At 49.8% G+C, this 20,359-nt stretch overlaps 1 protein-coding gene across 1 annotated transcript in view; it reads left to right on the plus strand.

Moving 5' to 3' along the window:
• Ankmy1 (ankyrin repeat and MYND domain containing 1) overlaps window positions 1–11,093 on the plus strand; it is a 35,664-nt gene extending 24,571 nt beyond the window's left edge. The window contains exons 12-17 of the mRNA XM_050126009.1: window positions 296–427; window positions 1,585–1,698; window positions 2,018–2,183; window positions 8,963–9,038; window positions 9,807–9,967; window positions 11,047–11,093. Coding sequence (XP_049981966.1) covers window positions 296–427; window positions 1,585–1,698; window positions 2,018–2,183; window positions 8,963–9,038; window positions 9,807–9,967; window positions 11,047–11,093 — 696 coding nt within the window. The remainder of the gene's footprint in view (window positions 1–295; window positions 428–1,584; window positions 1,699–2,017; window positions 2,184–8,962; window positions 9,039–9,806; window positions 9,968–11,046) is intronic.
• The last annotated feature ends 9,266 nt before the right edge of the window (window positions 11,094–20,359 follow it).

Genomic DNA, 20,359 nt, shown 5'->3' on the forward strand with positions numbered 1-20,359 from the left:
GAAAGAAAAAGGAGAGGTGGGGAGGAGCAGGCAAAGGGCCAGGACAGGATGCGTACCTGCCCGAGAACCATGCTCTTTCCTGGGCTAGAAAGTGAGACATAAGCAGGACCCATCAGAGCAGCTGCCTTGGAGCAGCACCAAGAGAGTGTCATTCATAACCAGGCCCTGGGTAGAACTGCAACTCCTCCCTAAGGAGCTTCACCATGATCCTTCCAACCCATTATGTTCCCTGTGGGTGGGACCTGTGGATCGTACCCAGGGTTATGGTTGCTGAGGAGTCTGTCTGTGTGTCCAGGTTGTGAAGGAGCTCCTGTCCCAGGGAGCTGACCCCAACTTGCCTCTGACCAAAGGCTTGGGCACTGCCCTATGCGTTGTATGTGACCTGGCCTACGAGCAACAGAGGAGCACCGAGAACAAGATTGCCCTGGTGAGGGGAAGCAGGGGAGGATGCAGGGGACGAGGTAGGGGGATGGTGAGTACTGCCTGGGGTCAGGGTGGGATAGTCTGCATCATCTTAAGATCATGTCTTGGCTAAAATAGACTAAAGGACCCAGCATCCTGCAGCCAGCACCCGCCTCCCAAGGTGCTTGGGAAATGAGATGGTGTTAATCTGTTGACAGTGTCTGGACCTGGCAGGTCTGCTTCTGCATTGTGGGCTTCTTGGAACCCGGGGTTTGTGACCTGTGTGAATGAAATATGCTAAGAAAGCGTAGACATTTGTATCTTTCCAGAATGCCTGAATGTATTTATTTAGGTGTTTTTTGGTGTGTGTGTGTGTGTGTGTGTGTGTTGCGGGGGGTCCTTGTTCTGTAGCCTCTCCCAGTTTCAAATTTGTAATCCTTTGTCTCAGCCTCCTAAGGGCTAGAATTACAGCTGTCCACCACTACATCCAGCTGGTGTTTATTGAATAACAGCCACACCTAGTCCACACCTAATCCACATCTTCCTGATTCCACTGGTCAGCCAACTGCAGCCATCACTGTTTCTTTTATTGTATTCCAGTGTTGGTTGTGAACTGACAACTCTCAGGTCATGCATTGCACTGCACATAATAACATGTACAGGCTAAGGCGTGGTTCAGAAACAGGTGACGCGGATGTGTTGTCCCCCTCCCCCCCCGTGTGCTGACAGAGGGCGCTTCTGACTTACGTAAGCTGGACACAGCTTTTGAAGGCTGATTGATGCTCCGCTGTATGTGCTTGCCACATTCTGTCTATCCATTCACGATGTCACTGTGACTATGAATGGAGTCAGGGAGGGCTCTCTTCCAGGGAGTGTGGCATCTTAGGATGAGGCTAGGTTGATCTTGTCTATCGCATTTGTCTCTGACTTCCTCACACATGGGGCATGGCTACCCTGTAGAAAGCAGGGGACAACGATCCTTCTGGGCAGCTGTGCTCTCTGGCTGGGCGGTGCCCTTTGGCTGTCTTTCCGCTGTTCAGTGTGTAGTGTTCACAGGACCCGAGAGCCATGCCCATCATGACGTGGTCACGCGTGAAACTGCCCTGCACAGTGCAGTGTTGCACGTGGCTTCTGTCACCCTTCCAGTAGCCCTGTGTACTTAACAGATTCTGCGTTTTCCAGATTGACCGGCTGATTAGCTACGGGGCAGATATTCTGAAACCTGTGATACTTGTGCAAGGTGACAGAATGGCAGTGGGGACAGCTGTGGACTATGGCTACTTCAAATTCTACCAGGTGTGGCTTCGTTCCTGAGCACGACCCCTCTGAGACTTGGCTTCTCTTGGGCAAAGTTAGGAGTCCACAGCCAAGGCTGGTCTTCCGGGGAAGACGACCTCATGATGATAAACAGGTGCTTTGGGCACTTGTGGGCAAGTGGCCCTCTGTGTCGAGCAAGTGTCCTCTGTGTCCTCAGTCACATTAACCGGGGATGGAGAGGTGGCCTGCTCACTCAGTTACTCTGCAGTCTGGGCTGGGGGTGGCCTGTAGTCCTTGGTGTTCTTGGCTGGCAGGTGACAGCCCCAAGGAACCATAGTGACCCTGTGCTCTGTCGTAGGACCGGAAGATCGCCCACTGTCCCTTCCATGCTCTGATGCCAGCAGAGCGGGAGATATTCATGGCCCGGAAAAGGCTGCTAGAATATATGGGCTTGCAGTTGCGGCGTGCCGTCCTTGGCAAAGAGAATCAGATGGACATGAAGGCTCTGCACCTGAGCAAACGGGGTAGGTGAGGCTCATCAGGGTGCATGGCCTAGCTCTGCTCTTGCCCCCAGAGCCCTCATTCTTCAGGCCTCTATCCGCTCACCCACATCCTTTCCACACCTCCCCCACTGACGATGTCCCTGATGGTTTCATTCTCAGTCATGTCAAACTGCAGCCCGCCCTGTTCCAACCTTCTCACACATGGCTACACATCCGCTACTCGTCCCCAACACCCCGATTACCCACCGTGCACATAATCTTCATGCCCACAGATGCCGTCACTCACACTGTCCCCAAAGCACACCTATCCACCCACATGAAACTCCCACACACGAACCACTGCCTCCACCATACACCCTACGTCCATACACACAAATACCTGCTTCAAAAACATGTCGGGTCCACTTATCTCTGCACATATACCAACCTGTATACCTTCCTGATGGCCACAAATTCGGCCACAATTAAATATAATCCACTCTTTCCCCTACAGAGTAGCCCACCCCTACCCCACGACCATATCTGCCACACACCTGCACACCTACCCACCTGCACACTCACACCCCGATATCCTGAACCCCCCTACACACACTCATCCTCCCTATCTTCCGTGCTCACACCCACCTACCCCCGTTCTCCACAAATAGTTCTCAGCTACACACCCACGCTTACACGCAGCCATCTACACACCCAAGCTTACACACTGAACTACTGCCCTCTCTTATACACATACAACCAGCTCCCCTCACACACACACTACTTACAGTTCCATCCATAAACCTACTAGCACATTTGTGGCCAGAACCTAATTATTGTCCACGTACACACACACACACACACACACACACACACACACACACACAGACACCAACTATTCCTGTACCCTGTCCCGCCACCGCTACTAACTCGTCCTGATGCAAACAGCTGTCCCATGTGGACACAGATAAGAATGAGGAGTTCTTGCCGGTGTGACTGGAAGGTGACACCTATATTGTTATGCAGTCTCTACTGCAGGGCACAGGCAGTGCCTTTGCTATGATATCACTGAGAATTCTGGGCCTCTGATCTCTCACAACCGCTCCTAGGCGGGGGACTGGTTGAGGGAAGCTGGCTGAGAAGACCTGACCGTATAACCTCTCCTTTCCCTCACTGAGTAGATCCCAAAGTAGGGATATCACCCACAGAGAGGTTTGCCATCCCCCACTGTTTCCAGAGCCTTGGCACCGTGCTGTAAAGCTGTAAGCTTTGACAGAGAAACGGATTCATTTTCAATAGCTCGTGGACCAGTTCAGGCCAGATGGTGACATGCACCTGTGAGGGAGTTGGTCCACTGGTACCACAGGCTGAATTGCAGGACGACTTACCACTAGAAAGATCCAGGAAAAATGAGGGCAGAGGAGCAGTCTGGAGTTTAGAACAAGCTCAGGCACCGGCCTTGGAGACTTGCCCCTGAAATAGCCACAAAGCGGTCCTCCAAGCGGTCACTTATGTTCCAGGAACACTTCTGAAACCAGTGGAGTAACTAGCCCAGCACTGGTGGAGCTGATACAGGCAGTCATGGACAGAGACAGAGAGGGTGACTGGGGCCATGCCCTAGGCTGCACTTAATGCTGTGGGATGGGGACACTTCACAACCCAGATAACCACCAAACAAGCGAACAGCTGCAAGCCTGGGCTGGGTGTGGGATTAGGACCCAACACAACACTAAGACCAACACAACAAGATGCATGAAAAGAAAGAGAGTCTCACCCATGTGCTAGCATGAACCACAGACACTCCTGGCGAGAGCCCAGATGTCAGATTTAACAGTAGTACCATTATAAACATGTTAAAAAAACCAAAACACATTGTAAAGAAGTAAAGGAAGGTACCCTGACAACACCTTGCATAGTAGAGAATATCAGTAAAGAGTGGAAATTATCAAAAATACCAGGTGGGAATTCTAGTGTTCACACTCAGTTCAGCCCCCTAGTCAAGCATTCTCTTAGAGGGTCTCAGCTGTAACTGAAAAACAAAATCATCAAACCAGAAGAAAATAAAGGGATGAGTTCAGTCTGAAGAGGAGAGAAGAAGGTACCAAGATAAAGGCACTGAGTTCAACAGAAGTGTGGCACCCGTGAGCTCATCAGCACATGTGGTGGGATTCCAAGAGAGGAAGAGAAAGAGGCAGGAAGCGGTCAAAGATGTGTGAGCTACGGTATCCCAGGGACACTAAAAGTGCTAATCAGTACATTCTAGAAGATAATCCCTAAGTGTTGAAATAAGAAGCGGCGGGGCTGCATCCCCAACACCCCGGCCGCTTGGCTAGCTTATGCCCGAAATAACAACACACAAACTGTATTCTTTTAAGAACTGCTTGGCCCATGAACTCTAACCCTTACAGGCTAATTCTCGCACCTGGACTAGCCCATTTCTAATGATGTGTGTAAGCACCCCAAGGTGCACTTACCAGGAAGAGTCTAGCCTCCGTCCATCCTGGTGTCTCTGCTCCAGAGAGCAGAGCTGTTGGGTCTCTCCAGAAGCAGAGCAGAGTCTGACCTCACTTCCTCTTCCGCCCAGAATTCTATTCTGTTTACTCCTCCCCCCAATGCTTTAACCTATCAGGGCCAGACAAGCAGTTTCTTTATTGCTCAGCCAATGAAATCAACAGATTGATATGACACTCCCACATCACCTAAGCGCAAAGAAATCCAGAGACACTTTATAATGAAATGTCAGAAACCCCCGAAGACCAGGAGGACATCAGAGCATCAAAAACAAAGATGTCTTAGTCCTAACAAGGGAGTACCAGTAGTTGACTTCTCATCAGGCACTGTTCTTTTGCTTTAAAACTATCGTTAACTTTTCTGTGTGTGTGATTGTTTTGGCTGCACGTATACATGTGCACCACTCGTGTGTCCAGGGCCCAGAGAGGCCAGAAGAGGGTTCTGGTTCCCTTGGACTTGGAACTGCCATGTAAGTGCTGGCAGCTGAACTCAGGCTCTCTGAAGAGCAGTCTGTGCTCTTAACCACTGAGCCACTCCTGACTAACACAGAAATTACTCCTGACTAAGAAGTTTACTTTACAGCTAGCAAAACTATCCTTAAAGAACGAAGGCAAAACAAAGCCATTCCCAGAGAACAGAAGTCAAGAGCTGTTAGCAGACCGACTTAATGGAGTATAAGAAGTTCCGAAAGAAGGACGGTGGCTGTTGAGACACAAGGGCACAGTTCCGCTCCCTCTTCCTGATGGGTGTAGCTCTCACACAGTAACAGATCTAGTGCCCACCTTTACCATGGTAGCCTGGCACTGTCTGAAGACCCAAGACACACACCAACACACAGCAAAAACGCAACACCCCACTATGTAAGGTTTCTGCAACTGGTTCAAAGACCATGCAAGGTATAAGGGAACAATTAGTCAACAAAATCCACTAAGTTCCATGCCAACAAACCATAATACTGAATGCTAAACTGGGGCCTGCTTTTCCTCTTTATGCTGCCAGTTCAGGGAAGCAGGGAGTTCACTCCAGGCTGGCATAGCCAAGAAAGCCCCAACAGGAGGCCTTTTTTGCTAGAAACCCTTAATCGGAGGTCCTTTCCTCCAGAAATCTCCAACAGGAGGCCTTTCCTTTTTGGAAATCACAGAGGACAGCGGTCTTCATGCCGTCTTTAGCTGCTCACTTCACAGGCCAGGCTCTACGCTGAGTGCACGCCCCCTGTGACGGGAAGAGAGACTCCGTTGTTGCACCTAATCTCCCTTGCTGGACACAGAGAGGCACAGCCTCAATTTCAGTGTTGATGAAGATCCTGGGACCCCTTGGGATCCCAACCACCTTGTCCAGTTGGTGGGGCAGGATTCCATGCCAGGAGACGCAAGCTGTGAAGGCCTCCTACTCTGCACTGGGTACTCGGTTCCTAATGTGAGGGCTGTCCCTTAGAGACATGTGCCATTGGCTCCAGGACCTCAGCTCATATTACTCAGAGGAAAAGCCCGTTGAACAGAGAGTCCTAAATCTCTCTCAAGGATGTAATATCATTGTAACTGAGACTGGCCTATTGGTGTCCTTGGAGCTACTAAAGGTTTTGAGGGCGACCGTGAAAAGAGTGCAGCCCAGCTGGAGGGACAAGCTGGACAACTGTGACTAGGAGCCAGTGAGCATGGGGGAAGTGGCTGGAAAGAGCAAGCAGCCAACACCGATCTGGGCCTGTCCTTGCAGCCAGCCCTGATTGGTTGTGTCGGTCTTTTGAGCAAGACCTGCCAGGAGGAAGCACTGTTGGAAGCCAGAGACAACCAACCAGCGATTCAAAGAATTCAACAGCCCAGTGTAGTCAGGGAAGAGCCCTGCTCAAGCCACTGTCATCCTGTGGCGACCGTGGAATTCCCAAGGCTGCACCTTCCAAGGGACAGCGTAGTACTGGGAGCGGGGAGAAGAGTCCGTCGGTTACTGTCCTCATTGCTGTGATGGAATCCTGAAGAGAGCTCCTTCAAGGAGGAAGAAACTAATTTGATTCATAGTTTAAAAAAGGGACTATAATCCATCATGGTGGGAAGGCATGGCGACAGGAGCTGGGAAGCAGCTGGTCACGTGGCACCTCCAGTCAGGAAGTAGAGAGAGGTTAATGCTGCTGTTTCAAGTTGCTTTTTCCTCTTTACTCATTCACGGCCCACAGCCTAGGGGCTGGACCCCGCCTGCATCAAGGGTGGCCTTCCTGTGTCAGCTAAACCTGTCTGCTGTCTCTCTGGCAATTCTAAATTCTGCTGCTTGCCTGTCAAGAGGAAGGATCGCTAGTCCACTCATTGTCAACTTGGCTTCTAAACACATCACCCTTAGTTTTATTTTTATTACCTTTAGGTTGTATGTGTGTGTGTGACAGGGGAATGTGTGCTTTGGCACACACTTGGTGGCTAAGACAACATGTAAGCATCAAGAATCAGTCCTCTCCTTTTATCACGTGGGTAGCGGAGATTGAACTCAGGTGGTCAGGTGTGGTGGAAAGCGCTGGCCACCTGTTGAGCCCTTTCTCCAGGCCACACACCACTTTAAAATCATAATATTCTACTGGCTTTCCTAGGGCCTCAGTTTCATCTCATAGCGAATGGGGTAAACCTCCCCATTCTAAAAGAGAGAACCAAAGATAGTGTGGTGATGTGGATGACAGTGGCCCCCCACAGGCTCATGAGTTTGAATGTTCGGCCCTCAGTTGGTGAAATCACTTGGGAAGGATTAGGGGGTGTGGCCTGGTTGGAGGAGGTGTGGCACTGGGGCAGGCTTTGAGGTTTTCAAAAGCCTGTGCCATTCCCAGTTAGCTCTGTCTTAGGTTTGTGGATGAAGATGTAAACTCTCAGCTACTGCTTCAGCAGCCATGCCCGCCTGCTTGATGCTATGCTCTCTGCCATGATGGTCACGGACTCTAGCCCCTCTGAAACCGAGTCCCAAATAAACTCTTCTGTAGCCTCTCCTGGCCACAGTGTCCGATCACAGCAATATAAAAGTAACCAAGGCAGACAGCAAGAGAAGATCGGCGTAAAGCAAGACCAAATCTCAACAAGGCAAACACCAAAGCCTACAGCCCCATTTCTGCACATCTGGAGATTTTCTCGAAGTATATGGACTCCCAAAAGCTTTGGCTAGCCCCACCTCAGGTTCTACTGCACCTCATATCCTCTCTCTCATGCTAGCTCTGTTCTGCACACTAAACTTGCTGCTCTCCCTCACTGCTGATCCAAATAAGAACAGCGGACAGTGACCGTGCCACAGCCCGAGTGCCACGCTGTCATCCGCTAAGGAAATTTCCACATTAGGGATTCAGCCCCCCCCCCCACTCTGAAGACATGGGTCGAATGGAGGTGGGTTCTTTGCCAGAGTATAACCTGAATAAACGCCAGTCCAAGTCTCAAGGGAGTCCTGATCTTCTCAGAAACTTCATGAACTGAGCCCCCACCGTCTGTGGTTTTTTATTCCTTTAGCCGTTGTTGTTTTCCAAACTCCCCTGAGAAAGGCCCGCTGAGCTCGATTTGCAGCAGTCTAGGGCTAGTCTATCCCATCCGCTCCAGACTCTTCCAAGTTCCTCCCACACATCAGTTCCTCCACAGGACCAGATCCATCACAGCAACAGCCTCAGCCCCTGGCACTGTGTTCTGGATTAGTTACTTTCCTCGTTACCATGGCAAAGCACCCAGCACGTGCCACTTCAGGGAGAAAACATTCATTTTGGTTTACAGTTCAAGAGGGAAGTTGGGCTGACAGAAGCAGGAAGTGGCTGGTCACCTTATGTCCTCAGTTTAGCAGCGGAGAGAGATGAACACTGGTCTCGACTCATGTCTCCTTTTTATTTAGTCTGGGCCCCCCGTCTTATGGGATGGTGCCACTTATATTCAGGATTGGTCGAGCCATGTTGGTTGAGCATGTCTGGAAATGCCCTCCCGGACATGCTCCAGAAATTTGTCTCCTAGGTGATTTTAAATCACCAAACTGACAAGATTGGCCACCACTGTGGACTCCACCAATTCAGGTTCCTGAGCGAGTGACAACTGGCCTCTGAGAACGAGCAGGGAAGAATAACCAGAACTTCAGAGACAGATGGGAGGTCATCAGGGTGACTCCTTCAGAGTCTGCGCACTGGGCAAAGCTGCCTGGTAGCCTTTAGTGGTGTAGCAAGGCAGATTTGGATGGAAGTGGAAGGCAACAGTAGGACCTAGGCAGGGGCTGCAGGTAGGTAAGCCCTTTGAGGCACAGGTAGTGGCCGCAGGTGAGGACCCCTCCCCCAGCTGCCGTGCTCCCCTGCCCACCGGGTGCTGACTCAGCTCTCTCCACAGCGGAGCTGTCCCCCAGCCACCGGATGAAGAAGAGGAGCTCCAGTATGCCTAAGTCCTCAGCCACAGAAAAGCAGCAGTGAGTGGGTCCCTGGGGGCCACCTTGTCTCTCTGTCCTGAGCAGCAGCACCTTGGCCAGGCAGCCCGGCATGGAGGCACAGGCTCCAGCTGGAATGAGGCTAACAGATGGGATCTCAGGGCACACTCAGTGAACTGGGTTGTCTGGGGGTGGGACACAAGCTCTGCATCCTCAGGGGGGTGGGGGGTGTCCACCTCCCATGGCAGAGCACAACCCAGCTCAACCACTGTTTTTCTGGGAAGTCCCATCATCCTCTTGCAGGGTGTTTCTGTGGCAGACTCGGTAGTCACCTGTGCTGTGTGCCTTCTTGGGGAGGACCCATACATATTCGTGGGAACATCTGCACCATCAATCCGGAGGGACAGGGCAGGGATAGAGAGGGCGGTGGGGAGCATCCTCCTCTGGAAACGGAGGTTGGTGTTGAGTCTTACCCCACACATGAGCTCTGAGGTCTGCCCTCGAGTAGCTGACTCATTGCAGCCATGCTACTCACGACTAGTTTCTCTGTGCTGGTAAGCTGCCATCCGGCCGCCATGTTGGATGCACAGACTTTGCCTGAGCAGCCTTTATGGCAGAACCTGTGGTGGGCCCAAAGGCTCCGTGTGTATTAACTGTTGAGAATAACTGTGTGGAGACCATTGTGGGTGGGGACATCAAGGCTTCTGTGCATATGTGGTAGCTGCTCTGCCTGGTGGGATGTGTGGCCATGACTGTAGACCTTAGGAGCTCAGGTGTGGACACAAACCTGACCTTGGGATTCTGTCACAGCCTTGCCTTTTACAAGTTTTGCTACCAGTGTGGTCGCTCCATTGGGGTCCGCCTCACACCCTGTCCCCGCTGCTATGGGATCCTGACCTGCAGCAAGTACTGCAAGACCAAGGCCTGGGCCGACTTCCATAAAAAGGACTGCAATGACATCATGATCTTGAGTAGGTTGGGTGCCATGTTGGGATGGGCTGGCGAGGGACGGACCTTCTACTGCCTCCCAGGACAAAGATGTAGGCCTGGGGATTGGGTGGGGGAGAGAATTGCCATCTCCCTTGGAAGCTCTTTTATGCTGTTTTCCTGGAATTTACAGCCGGGACTGAGTGTGTGTGTGTGTGTGTGTGTGTGTGTGTGTGTGTGTGTGTGTGTGGAGGGGTGGAAAGGGGAGGATAGAGCAGGGAGCCATCCTGCCTCTTCACCTGTGGTGATGTCTCTATACATGGCCACTACCTGGAAAGTGGTCATGTAACTTCCTTGCAGAGCTGAGATATGGGTGCCAGGCGATTTGCTGTCACCGGGCATCCTCTAGTCACGTGCAGCTCAAGATGGTGCTCACCATAGGGGCTGCTTCTAAAGTGTCCACTTAGCAGCCCCCCCCCTTAGAATTTCTAGCAATATGGGTTCCAACAGGTGTCTGCTTCTATGAATGGCATCCTTGATCCTTTCCCCTGGCTCTGTCCTTCCCCTCCAACCTCCTCCCCCCTGACTCTATGCCCTTCCCCTCCATCCTCTTCTCCCTGACTCTACTAAAGCGGTGAATGGCACGGGGGTCTGGCTATATTCTAATACTGGCATTTTAGGGAACATTATCCACTGTCCTGGACTTGGAACCTGCCAAGTGGCTGGGCTACTCCTCTATAAAACCTTCAGTGGGATTTACCTAGAATTTGGTAATAGCTTTTGCCTTGCAGATCTTGCAGGCAGTTGTCTTTGATGGGTGACCATAGCCAGCCTTTCCTGTTGTTGCAGGCAGCACCTACAAGCACTTACTGGGCAAAGCATAGAGAAGTTGATTGCAGGCCGTAGCTGAGTGAGGTAGGGGGCTCACTCACGGGTAACCCGTAGAGTGGGGGAGGCTCAGGGAGAGAAACATTTTGGTCTAGGAAGCAAGGCGCAGTGGTCGCTGCTCCAGGGCCTGGCCTCCTTAGGGGACACTCCAAACTCATCTACCCCTTGAGTCTCTTGCTCAGGCCCAACAGTTGGCCCTCCATACCCCTCCCTCTGCCTCCTCTTATCCATCCAGTGCCCCATTTGGACCACTCGATTTGGAGGGCAGCAGAATCCCCATGAGGGGACAGTGCTTGGTGCTGAGCCTGGGGAGGAGCCCAGGGTTGCACCCTGTGGTGGCCTCGTGCAAGAAGTGTGTGTGCTACTGGAGCTGCATGTCACAACAGACCCGACAATAAAGTAACCTATGGTGTATTCTCAAGTCTGTGTCCTGGGCCAAGTCTCAGAATCCCTGTCCATGCCGGTTATGACTACCCTGATAGTCTTTCATAAGGCCTGTGCTGTGCAGATCAGGGGTAAGGACTCTGCTGGAGAGCTGACTGCAGGACAGTGACAGCTCCTGGCTCATGCTGGCACTGGCTCTCCCAGTTGGAGGCATCCCCCGGTCCCAAAGAACCGTTTTCTGCTGTCTAGGTCCCTTCCAGGGACTCCACCTCCCTACAGGGTCCAGGGTACTCTCGTGGTGCGTTAGTTGCATGTCTGCCATTTGCTCAGCTTGTCCTGCAGCCACAGTGGAAGTCTCAGGGACTGATGAGGGTAAAGGGACAGGACTAGAGCAAGGCAGTGTGGCCAAGGCTGGCAAGTCTGCCCCGGAGAATCAGTTCCACTTTCAGGGTGACAAAGAGGGCAGGCAGGAAGGGAGGACTGTAGCCACGTGCATGAAGGTAGACAGGCCTAGGGGTGCCTGGGGGAGGAAGTGGGGCAGAGAGAACAGGACTGGAGAAGAGGTGAAAAGGGGGCTACAGGGCCTGAGAGGACTGGGGAAGACACCGGCCGGGCAGCAGCACGGCAATACTGGTGCCCGGGTTTTGAATTCTACGCTAAGTGGGAGGTTCATAGGGGTGGCAGGTAAGGCTTCCATAGGTAGGAGGGGAGGACCATAGCCAGAGGAACAAGCTGTTCCTTTGAGGAACTCAGACACAGATAGCCTTCCAAGAGGGACTCCTGACAGGCGGGGACTGGAGCTTTGTCCCCTAGCACTGATCGGTGGTTACCACGGGTGACCCAGCTCCGTGTTCTAGAGTGCTAGCATTGGTGGGCCTTCCCGGTTGGGGTGCTGGTGCCCATGTCAGCAGCGGTGTGCATGAGTATCCCACATCCAGTCCATTAGCAAGGAAGGAGCTCCCGCACTTCTTATGGAAAGCAAGAGCAAGCAAATGCAAATGACAGTTACCCTGATACCAGCAAGGGTCTCCGGACATGCAGGGATGCAGGGACTAGCCAGGGACACACACACATGCATACCTAAAAGTAAGGGCATTCCTCTCTCTGTTCCAAACAAGGCCACGAACACCTTTTACTTGTATTTTTTTCTACAACATTTTCTCCAAGTGAAAGCCCTACCATGTTTTACCTAAAATATGTGCTAATTGTTTTCATTTTATCTTGAAAGAATGCTTTGCCTGCATGAATTTATGTATATAAATGCCTGGCTGATGACTGCGGAGGCCAGAAAAAACGGCACTCAGTCTCCTGGAACTGGCGTTGCAGATGGTTGTGGGTTACCATGTGGCTGCTGGGTGTTGAACCTGGGTTTTCTGGAAGAACAAAAGATCGGCTCTTAACCGCTGAGCCAATTTTCCAGCCACCCCTAATTGTTTTAAAGGAGATAATAGTGACAACCATATTAATCTTAGGGCCCATTCTGAACACTTTGGGGAATATATTTAATCTGTGGATGCACACAGCCTTCCAAGATGCCGTGCACACATGCACACTCACCTCTCCACTGAGTTCTGCCTTGAACAGTATGACGGTTACTGTGGCCTAAAGCTTACTTTCTAATGCATTTGTTCCACAATTTCTCAATTAGTCGTGGAGGCTGGCTGGAGCGACAGATTATAACTCGGGCCATTTTGTCCTTCAGTCTACAAAGGGTCTCACACATGTATGCACACACTCATTGGGGTTTTATCCCTTCCATTGGTTTCCAGGAAACTTCCCTATATTCTGAAGTGTGCTCTTGGAGGCTATATCGGTCTAAGAGAGGTGGGTGCCTCAGAGTGACCGTGTGTGATATCTGTCTGTGTTGGTGTGAAATTTATGTTCTTTCATCTTCTTCCTCACACCTCTGGTGTGGAGAACTCGGTGGCATGGGGACTCCTTTTTCTGCCTCACCTGTAAGTGGCTTCTTGCAGCCTGAGCTGTACCACATGAAAGTTCTCAGATCCCTCCATCCCCGAGGCTGAGGGAGCTGTCGGCTGATGAGGCTGTAGACAGGGGTGGCTTATTTCTGCTGTCCATAGCAATTTTAGTATGTCACCAGTCCACCCGTGGTTTCATTGTCTGCCTGGAACTGAAAGGTCCTACGTCTTCCCTAAGATGGTCCGTGGTGACCGGCAGTCATGTCTCTCCCTGTGAACTGCAGGAGACTCCTAAGCCTGTGGCCTCAGCCTGCAGGGCTGTTGACACCTTTTCTTGTCTGCTGGACAAACCAACCCACTCACATCTCCCTGAAGCCCTTTTAGATATGATTGCGGATTTGGTTGTCAAGCTGTTATCTTGCTGGAAGTTTGCAGTTGGCTGGTTTCGTGAGAGACAGTGGGGAACCTGGAAGTGCCGAGACCTCGGGGTTCGATGTGAGTCTGCACTTGCGTCGTTTTCTTCGCACGGGATTCGTTGATGGCTCCTCTCTGGAACATCTTACCTGTTGAAGTCAGCTTATCCTTGCCCTCAAAAGCAAAGCCCAGTGGAGCCCTGTCCTGGTTATCCTGCATGATGTTCCTGGCTTCTCTGTCCCCTCCTAGCCTTACTGCTCTGGGGTCTCCCTGCCACTGCAGCAATGCCTGTCTTTAGCCCCGCCCCCCCAGACTTGCTGGTCCCTTGTGGCTCCCTGCTGTGTCCACCTCCACTGGGTGGCTTCCGCTGGGTCCTTGTCTGTGCCTTTCCTGCTACTGCTACAGGCTCAGAGATGCATTGCCTCTTCCGGATCAACTCTGTTGTGAGCTGGCACCTTTTAGGTCACGGGACAAGGTGGCTTGGTCCCTGTGCCTCAGGCTCCCACATTCCAGCTACATGTCTGTATATCGGTGGAAAGAAGGAGCGAGTGAGAGGGGGTGGGTGGGGCAATGCATACATGGATGGAGTTGCTCATTAAAGCCAGGAGGAGTCTTGTGGCCCTGGGCATATGGTCTAGAAAAGCGCCTCAATTTTTTTTTTTTCCAAAAGAGAGAGAGGTAACTCTGTGAAACAGTCCTGGCTGTCCTGGAACTCAAGAAAAGCCCCTCTTAGCAGGGAACTTTGTTTCTAAGAAGAAGAAGTGAGATACTAGGGGAGGGCTGGGGCTGGAAAGCCAGGAGGGAATTGTATCTATGCTCTTCCCAGGAGCAGCCCCTCCCCGTCTTCTTAGAGCCTTGGCAATTCCTGCAGAGCAGTTATCTTTCTCACGGAGCCAGCTGGCTTGTACTCCCGAGCAGTCGGAGGCCTGAACTATCAGGCCAGGGAGCGGAGGAAAAGGAAAGAAAATCTAAAGTGGTCATGTCCCATGCCACTGATGCTTCTGCCTGCAGGGAAGAGAGGGGATACTCAAAGCTGGTATTCATAGCAGAATCTCTTTCCTCCTCACCCTCAGTAGGGCTGCTGGCCCTAGTGCTGTTTGTGGCTATCGTGGGTATTCCGGGGCAGGTGGTGTGGGGTAAGAGCTGCGGGGTCACTGGGAACATGGAAGGAAGAAGTAGGAGAGGTCCACACATGGCCATATGGAGGGCGGGGCCTCCTCTACCATATACCTGCTGTCTACCAGAACCTCAACCAGCCCACTCTAGGGGAAAGCCCAAGCACTTGTCCCAGCATCTCAGAATTCATCTTGTGGCTCCTGCCACCAGAACCTTTTCTATCTCAGGGCCTCCTGCATAGTATTGAGACCACTGGGTGAGCCTTCTGTGCTGTCCTATGGCAGGGGTGGGACAGTAGGGGAAGGAGATGCCGTGAAACCCAACAGCTGCTCTGTTTTCTCTCTGACACTCTCTATCTACTTATGCCCTGGCTGCTCAGCTGCCAAGCCTCCACCTTGAAGCTAACTTCCGCCCCTGTTGGGAGATGAGCTCCTTCTCTTGTTCTGGCGTTGGCACCTCCCCAAAGTCACCCCCTCAGGCAGGCAGCCCTAGGGAAATCACAGATGCCCTGGACCTGCACTTCCTGAAGGACCCCAGTGAGCTCAGGACTCAGTTTAGAGTCCAGCCTGCGTTCAGAGGACACGTGCCTCCATCGGGTGCCCAGAAGTCAGGGAAGCTGTCGAGGAGTCCACTAGCAGAGTGGAGCTGAATCTCTGCCTCCGAGCTGTCCCGATGGTTGCCAGGCACTGCTGGGCACTTGAATGTGGAAAGGACACAGCGCATGTCCCAGTGGTTGCCACTCTGCCGCAGCCCGTGTGCTCCTGTTCTCGAAGCATGCGAGGTCAGCTGGCGGGATGAGGAGGACAAAGGGCAGAGACTGGTGAGAGTTGTCAAGGCACAGGTACCTTGGGAGGGAAGAGAAGCCCTTTCTCTGGAGGCCACCACCCTCCCCAGGGGGGTTCTTAGGCCATTCTCGAGGTGCCAATGTCTGTGGGACACAGTATCTCCACCTCTGTTCCCCCCCTCCCAGAATCCCCTTCTCAGTGCTCACCTGGAATTTTGGGCTCTCCTTTTGGGCTAGACTCAGCTGCCCTGTCCTTTCTGTCTGGGCCCTCAAAGGCCCCCAGGGAACGGTGCTGAAGCAAGGAGTCAAGGAGGTGAGATGTGGAGTGTGGCAAGTGATCAGATCGTACCTTTGGAGCACAGACTCAGTGCAGGAAACAAGGACAGAGTTGTAGGGGAAAGAGTCAGGAAGTGATGGATGTGACAACCCTGGCTAGTAAGCAGGATAGGGACAAGAGGTACCCGGGGGTCTCTGAAGGAGGCAAGACCTGGCAGGCTATGGACACAGATGGAGTTTGGCTCCATAGAGACTAGGAAGTTACTAGGGGGCAGCAAGAGAGGGAAGAGTCTGGGGCATGGAGTTAGAGTTTGGCTGTAGAACAGCAAGAAGGGGCACCTCTTCTCAACTCCCTCTGACATCTGACCTTTTGGGAGAGTGGACTGCTGCCAGGGTCCAAGGCTAGGTGACCATCCAGGGCTTGGGAGAAAAGGCAAAAGAGCTGTGGATGGCCCTGAGAGGGTCTCAGATGGCAACAGCGAAGAGTAGGTTGGGTCGTGGTGGAGATGGAAGCCTAGAACGTGGGCACCAGGGTTCCGTGCAGAAGTTTGGGAACCTCTGTGTTCTCTGGAGAGGGAGAAACAGGTAGCTAGAAGCAGGGTCTGTGCTACAGGCAGTGTAACTGAGGCCAGGGCTGTGGCTTCTTCCCTTGAAAGTTTGTTCCCTTGAAACCTGGGAAGGACATCCAGTTCCCTGTTTTCCCCCCTACTGAAGCCAGGAAGCCTCTTCAGACTACACTGCTTGGGAGGGTATAATTTCTCCACTGTGTTCTCCTGGTCTTGTTGAGTAGCTGTTTCACTAATTCCTGGGCTTCTTGTATTCTTACCCATGTCCGTTCTTACCTGGCTCCTGCTACTGTTTCCATTAGTTTTATTGGCACTTTTGAATAGAAAAGGGGACACCTCCGCACCTCCATAGTCTTGATTCTTCCTCACACACAGCTTTGGCTCTCACAGTCTTTTGTGCTTACATATAAATTTTAGGATTGCCCTATGAAAGATATTATTGGGATTTTGGTCTGTAGATTGTTTTGGATGGTATCACGTATTCCAGCAGTATTAATTTTTCCCAATCCAGATTATGGTATATTTTCTTATTTACTTATGACTTTTTAAACTTGTTTGTCAATATTTTCTGATTCCTAGCTTATAGTTTTTCACCTCCTTAGATATATTTCTTTCTAAGTATTTTAATTTTCATGTTATTACAGATGAGATTGTGCCCTTAGCTCCTCCCTTTCTTCTCTCGCGCCTTCCCTGTCCCATCCACCCCACTTTTCTTCTTGGCTCTGAGAAGCAAACACAGAGCTTTACATACATGAGACCAGCGCTCTACCTTCTGTGCTATGTCCCTAGACAGAGTCTGGCTGTGTCGCCTAGCCTGACCTTGAACTCTAACCCCCTGCCTCAGCCTCCTGAGTGCTGGGATTGAAGGTATGCTGGCCTCTTAGTTTCTTTTCAGATGACTCATAGTTTTCACGCATGGACTTTATGTCAGTGCTGCATCTTGGTACTGGGCTGAGACTTCTTTTTTTTTTTTTTTTTTTGGTTTTTCGAGACAGGGTTTCTCTGTGGCTTTGGAGCCTGTCCTGGCACTAGCTCTGTAGACCAGGCTGGTCTAGAACTCACAGAGATCCGCCTGCCTCTGCCTCCCGAGTGCTGGGATTAAAGGCGTGCGCCCCCATCGCTCGGCATGCGCTGAGACTTCTTGTTAGATCTGAGTTCGGCGTAATTCTGTAGAGAAATACACATGTTGTCGTCTGCCAGTGAAGATAATATGATTTTAGAACTGCGGCCCTTTGTTTCTTTTGCTGTCTAGGACTTCTAAGCAATAAGCTGAGTGAAAGCCATGGAACGGGATCCTCACCTTGTTTTTGATCTTAGATAAAGAGATTTTAGGTATTTTTATTTGTTTGGTTTTTTTGTTCATCAAGTATGCTGTTAGTTGTGGAGATATATATATATATATATATATATATATATATATATATATTTGTTGACAGAGGCTACTTGTTCATTTCCTGGCCACCAAGACCTGAAATAATTACACAAAAACTATATTAATTGCAACATTGTTTGGCCTATTAGCGCAGGTTTTTTTTTGTTAACTCTTACATTTTAAATTAACTCATTTCTATTATTTTATATTTTATCACGAGTCTCATGGTTTACCAGTAAGGTTTTGGAGGGCTGGTGACTTTCTCCTTTAGCGGCTACATGGTGTCTGACTCCACCTTCTTTTTTCCTCTATCTCTGCTTGGAATTCCCACCTTGCTCTATTTTGCCCTGCCACAGTCCCAAAAAAGCTTCTTTATTAATCAATGGTAATAAAACATGTTTACAGCACAAAGAGAGGAATCCCACATCACCTCCCTTTTCTGTCTAAATAAAAAGGAAGGTTTTAACTTTAACATAGCAAGATTACATACAACAGTTATCAAGCAAGAATTATAGTTGCAATATTTAGTCCATTTATATCTGGCAAATTAAGGAAAATACTCTATCATATACTAAAATACAGTCCCTCATAATAGCCTAATTTTATTCTTTAACCATAAAAATATGTTAAATTTTGTCAGAAGTTATTTTTTTTAACTTCTATTGTGATTATTGAGTGGTTTTTTTCCCCTTTATTCTGTGACCAATGCTGAAGCTCTCTGCAGTCCAGGGAGGTGGCCCTGGGTCACATCCATGATCCCTTCAATGTACTGGTGGCGCTGACTGTGACAAGTTCACAGGGAAGGTGGTTTTTCTTATTGTCCCCTTTCTGAATTTGGTGTGAGGGAGATCACTGCCCTATAAAATGAGTCTATAAGACTCCCTACCACCTCCTGTTCTGTTTTCTGTGAGAGTCAACTCTCCTTTAAATGCTTTGTAGAATTCACCCACGAAGTCCCCCTATCCTGGGCTTTTATGTGGGGTTTGCCTGTTACTGCTGATTTAGTACGTTCATGTTTGTTATGTTTGTTCAAACTCTGTTTCTTCATAATTTGGCCTATATAAGTTGTATATTCCTAGGACATTCTCCATTTCTTCCAGGTTTTCTAATGTGTGGGTATAAAATTATTACAGTGATCTTTTATGATCCTTTCTATTCCTATAGCATGTTGTAATGACTCTTCTTCATAAATAATTTTGAGATTTTTTTTCAGTTTAGCTAAAGATTTGACAGTTTTATCACTTCAGAAAACAAGGTGTCATTAATCTTTTGTTTTTTTCTAGTTTCTATCTCCTTGCTTTCTGCTTGGATGGTGACTATTTTATTTGTTTTATGTATAGCTTGTCCCTTTTTGTCCCTAGAGTGAAGTTAGGTTGGCTGGGTTCTTTACGGATGTTTGCCACTGCAGACGCCTCTTAAAGAACTGCTTTGGTGCACTCTGTGAGTGCTTACACCTTTCCATTTGCCTCAAGATAGCTTTTAACTTCCTTTTGAATTTCTTTTTTGTCTTTGTGGGTATGGAGGAGTATGTTACTTATTCCCACATAACCTGTGGGACTTTGTCTAAGTTCCTCAGATTGTTGATATCTATAACACTGTGGTTAGGAAAGATATTGATAAGATTTTGATCATGTGATCTGCCCTGGAGATGTCCATGGTCCTGAGACACACAGGCACTCTGTGGTGGATGGAATTATCTGTGTATATGCTAGCCCACTCTAGTATTTTTCAAGTTTGTTGCTCCCTTGTTTTCTGTCTGGATTATACACTCATCACCAAATATTATGGGATGCTGAAGTTACTGTTTACATTCCCTTCAGACGTGCCAGTGTTTGCTTTGTATGTTCAGTGCACTGGTATTTGGCACACATTTATTTATTTATTTATTTATTTTATTTATTTTTGTCACATCAATGAACTGCCTTCTTTATGATCACATGGTGACCTTGTGATTTGGACTGGCAATCTGTTTTGTCTGGTTGATAGAGACACTTCCGTGGCCTTTTAGTTACTGTTCATATAGGATATATTTTTAAATCCCTTCTCATTCAGCCCAGTGGCTGACTTAGTAACCTTTCTGTTGTTATGAAAAAACACCGCGATCAAAGGAACTTGCAGAAAAAAATATTTATGGGGACTCATAGTTTCAGAGTGTGAGTCCATGACCATCATGGCAGGGATCACGGTGACAGGCAGACAGGCATGGTGCTGGAGCAGTAATTGAGAGCTTACATCTGATCCACAAGCGCTAAGCAGAGGGAAGAGTCAAACCTCAGAGGTCCCCAGTGACACACCTCTGCTAACAAGGCTACACCTCCTAATCCTTCCCAAACAGCTCCACCAGCTAGGGACCAAACATTCAACATATGAGCCTATAGGTGCCATTCTCGTTCAAGACATCACAATGGTGAAATGAATTTCACATATAATGTATAGCTGGATCCCTCTGGCCCAACCTCAGAGGTCTTGCTGTGGTCCCTATGCTGGCTTCAGAATTCCTGGTCCTCTGACCTTTGCCTCCAAAGTCCCAAGTATAGTTAAAAATTTTGTGTCATTACTTTGTGGCTCATACCCGAACCCTGCATTTACATCATTTCTACCCCAGCCTCTCCCTCTTCTAACTTCTTTTATGTTCTACCACCCCATCTCAATTTCATGACGTCTTTATTATTGTTCCACAGACAGACATATACACACGTATAATATACAACCTACTT

This window comes from Alexandromys fortis, unplaced genomic scaffold, assembly GCF_014885135.2.
Source record: "Alexandromys fortis isolate MF-2015 unplaced genomic scaffold, M_Fortis_MF-2015_v1.1 scaffold_254, whole genome shotgun sequence".
Lineage (NCBI taxonomy): Eukaryota > Metazoa > Chordata > Mammalia > Rodentia > Cricetidae > Alexandromys > Alexandromys fortis.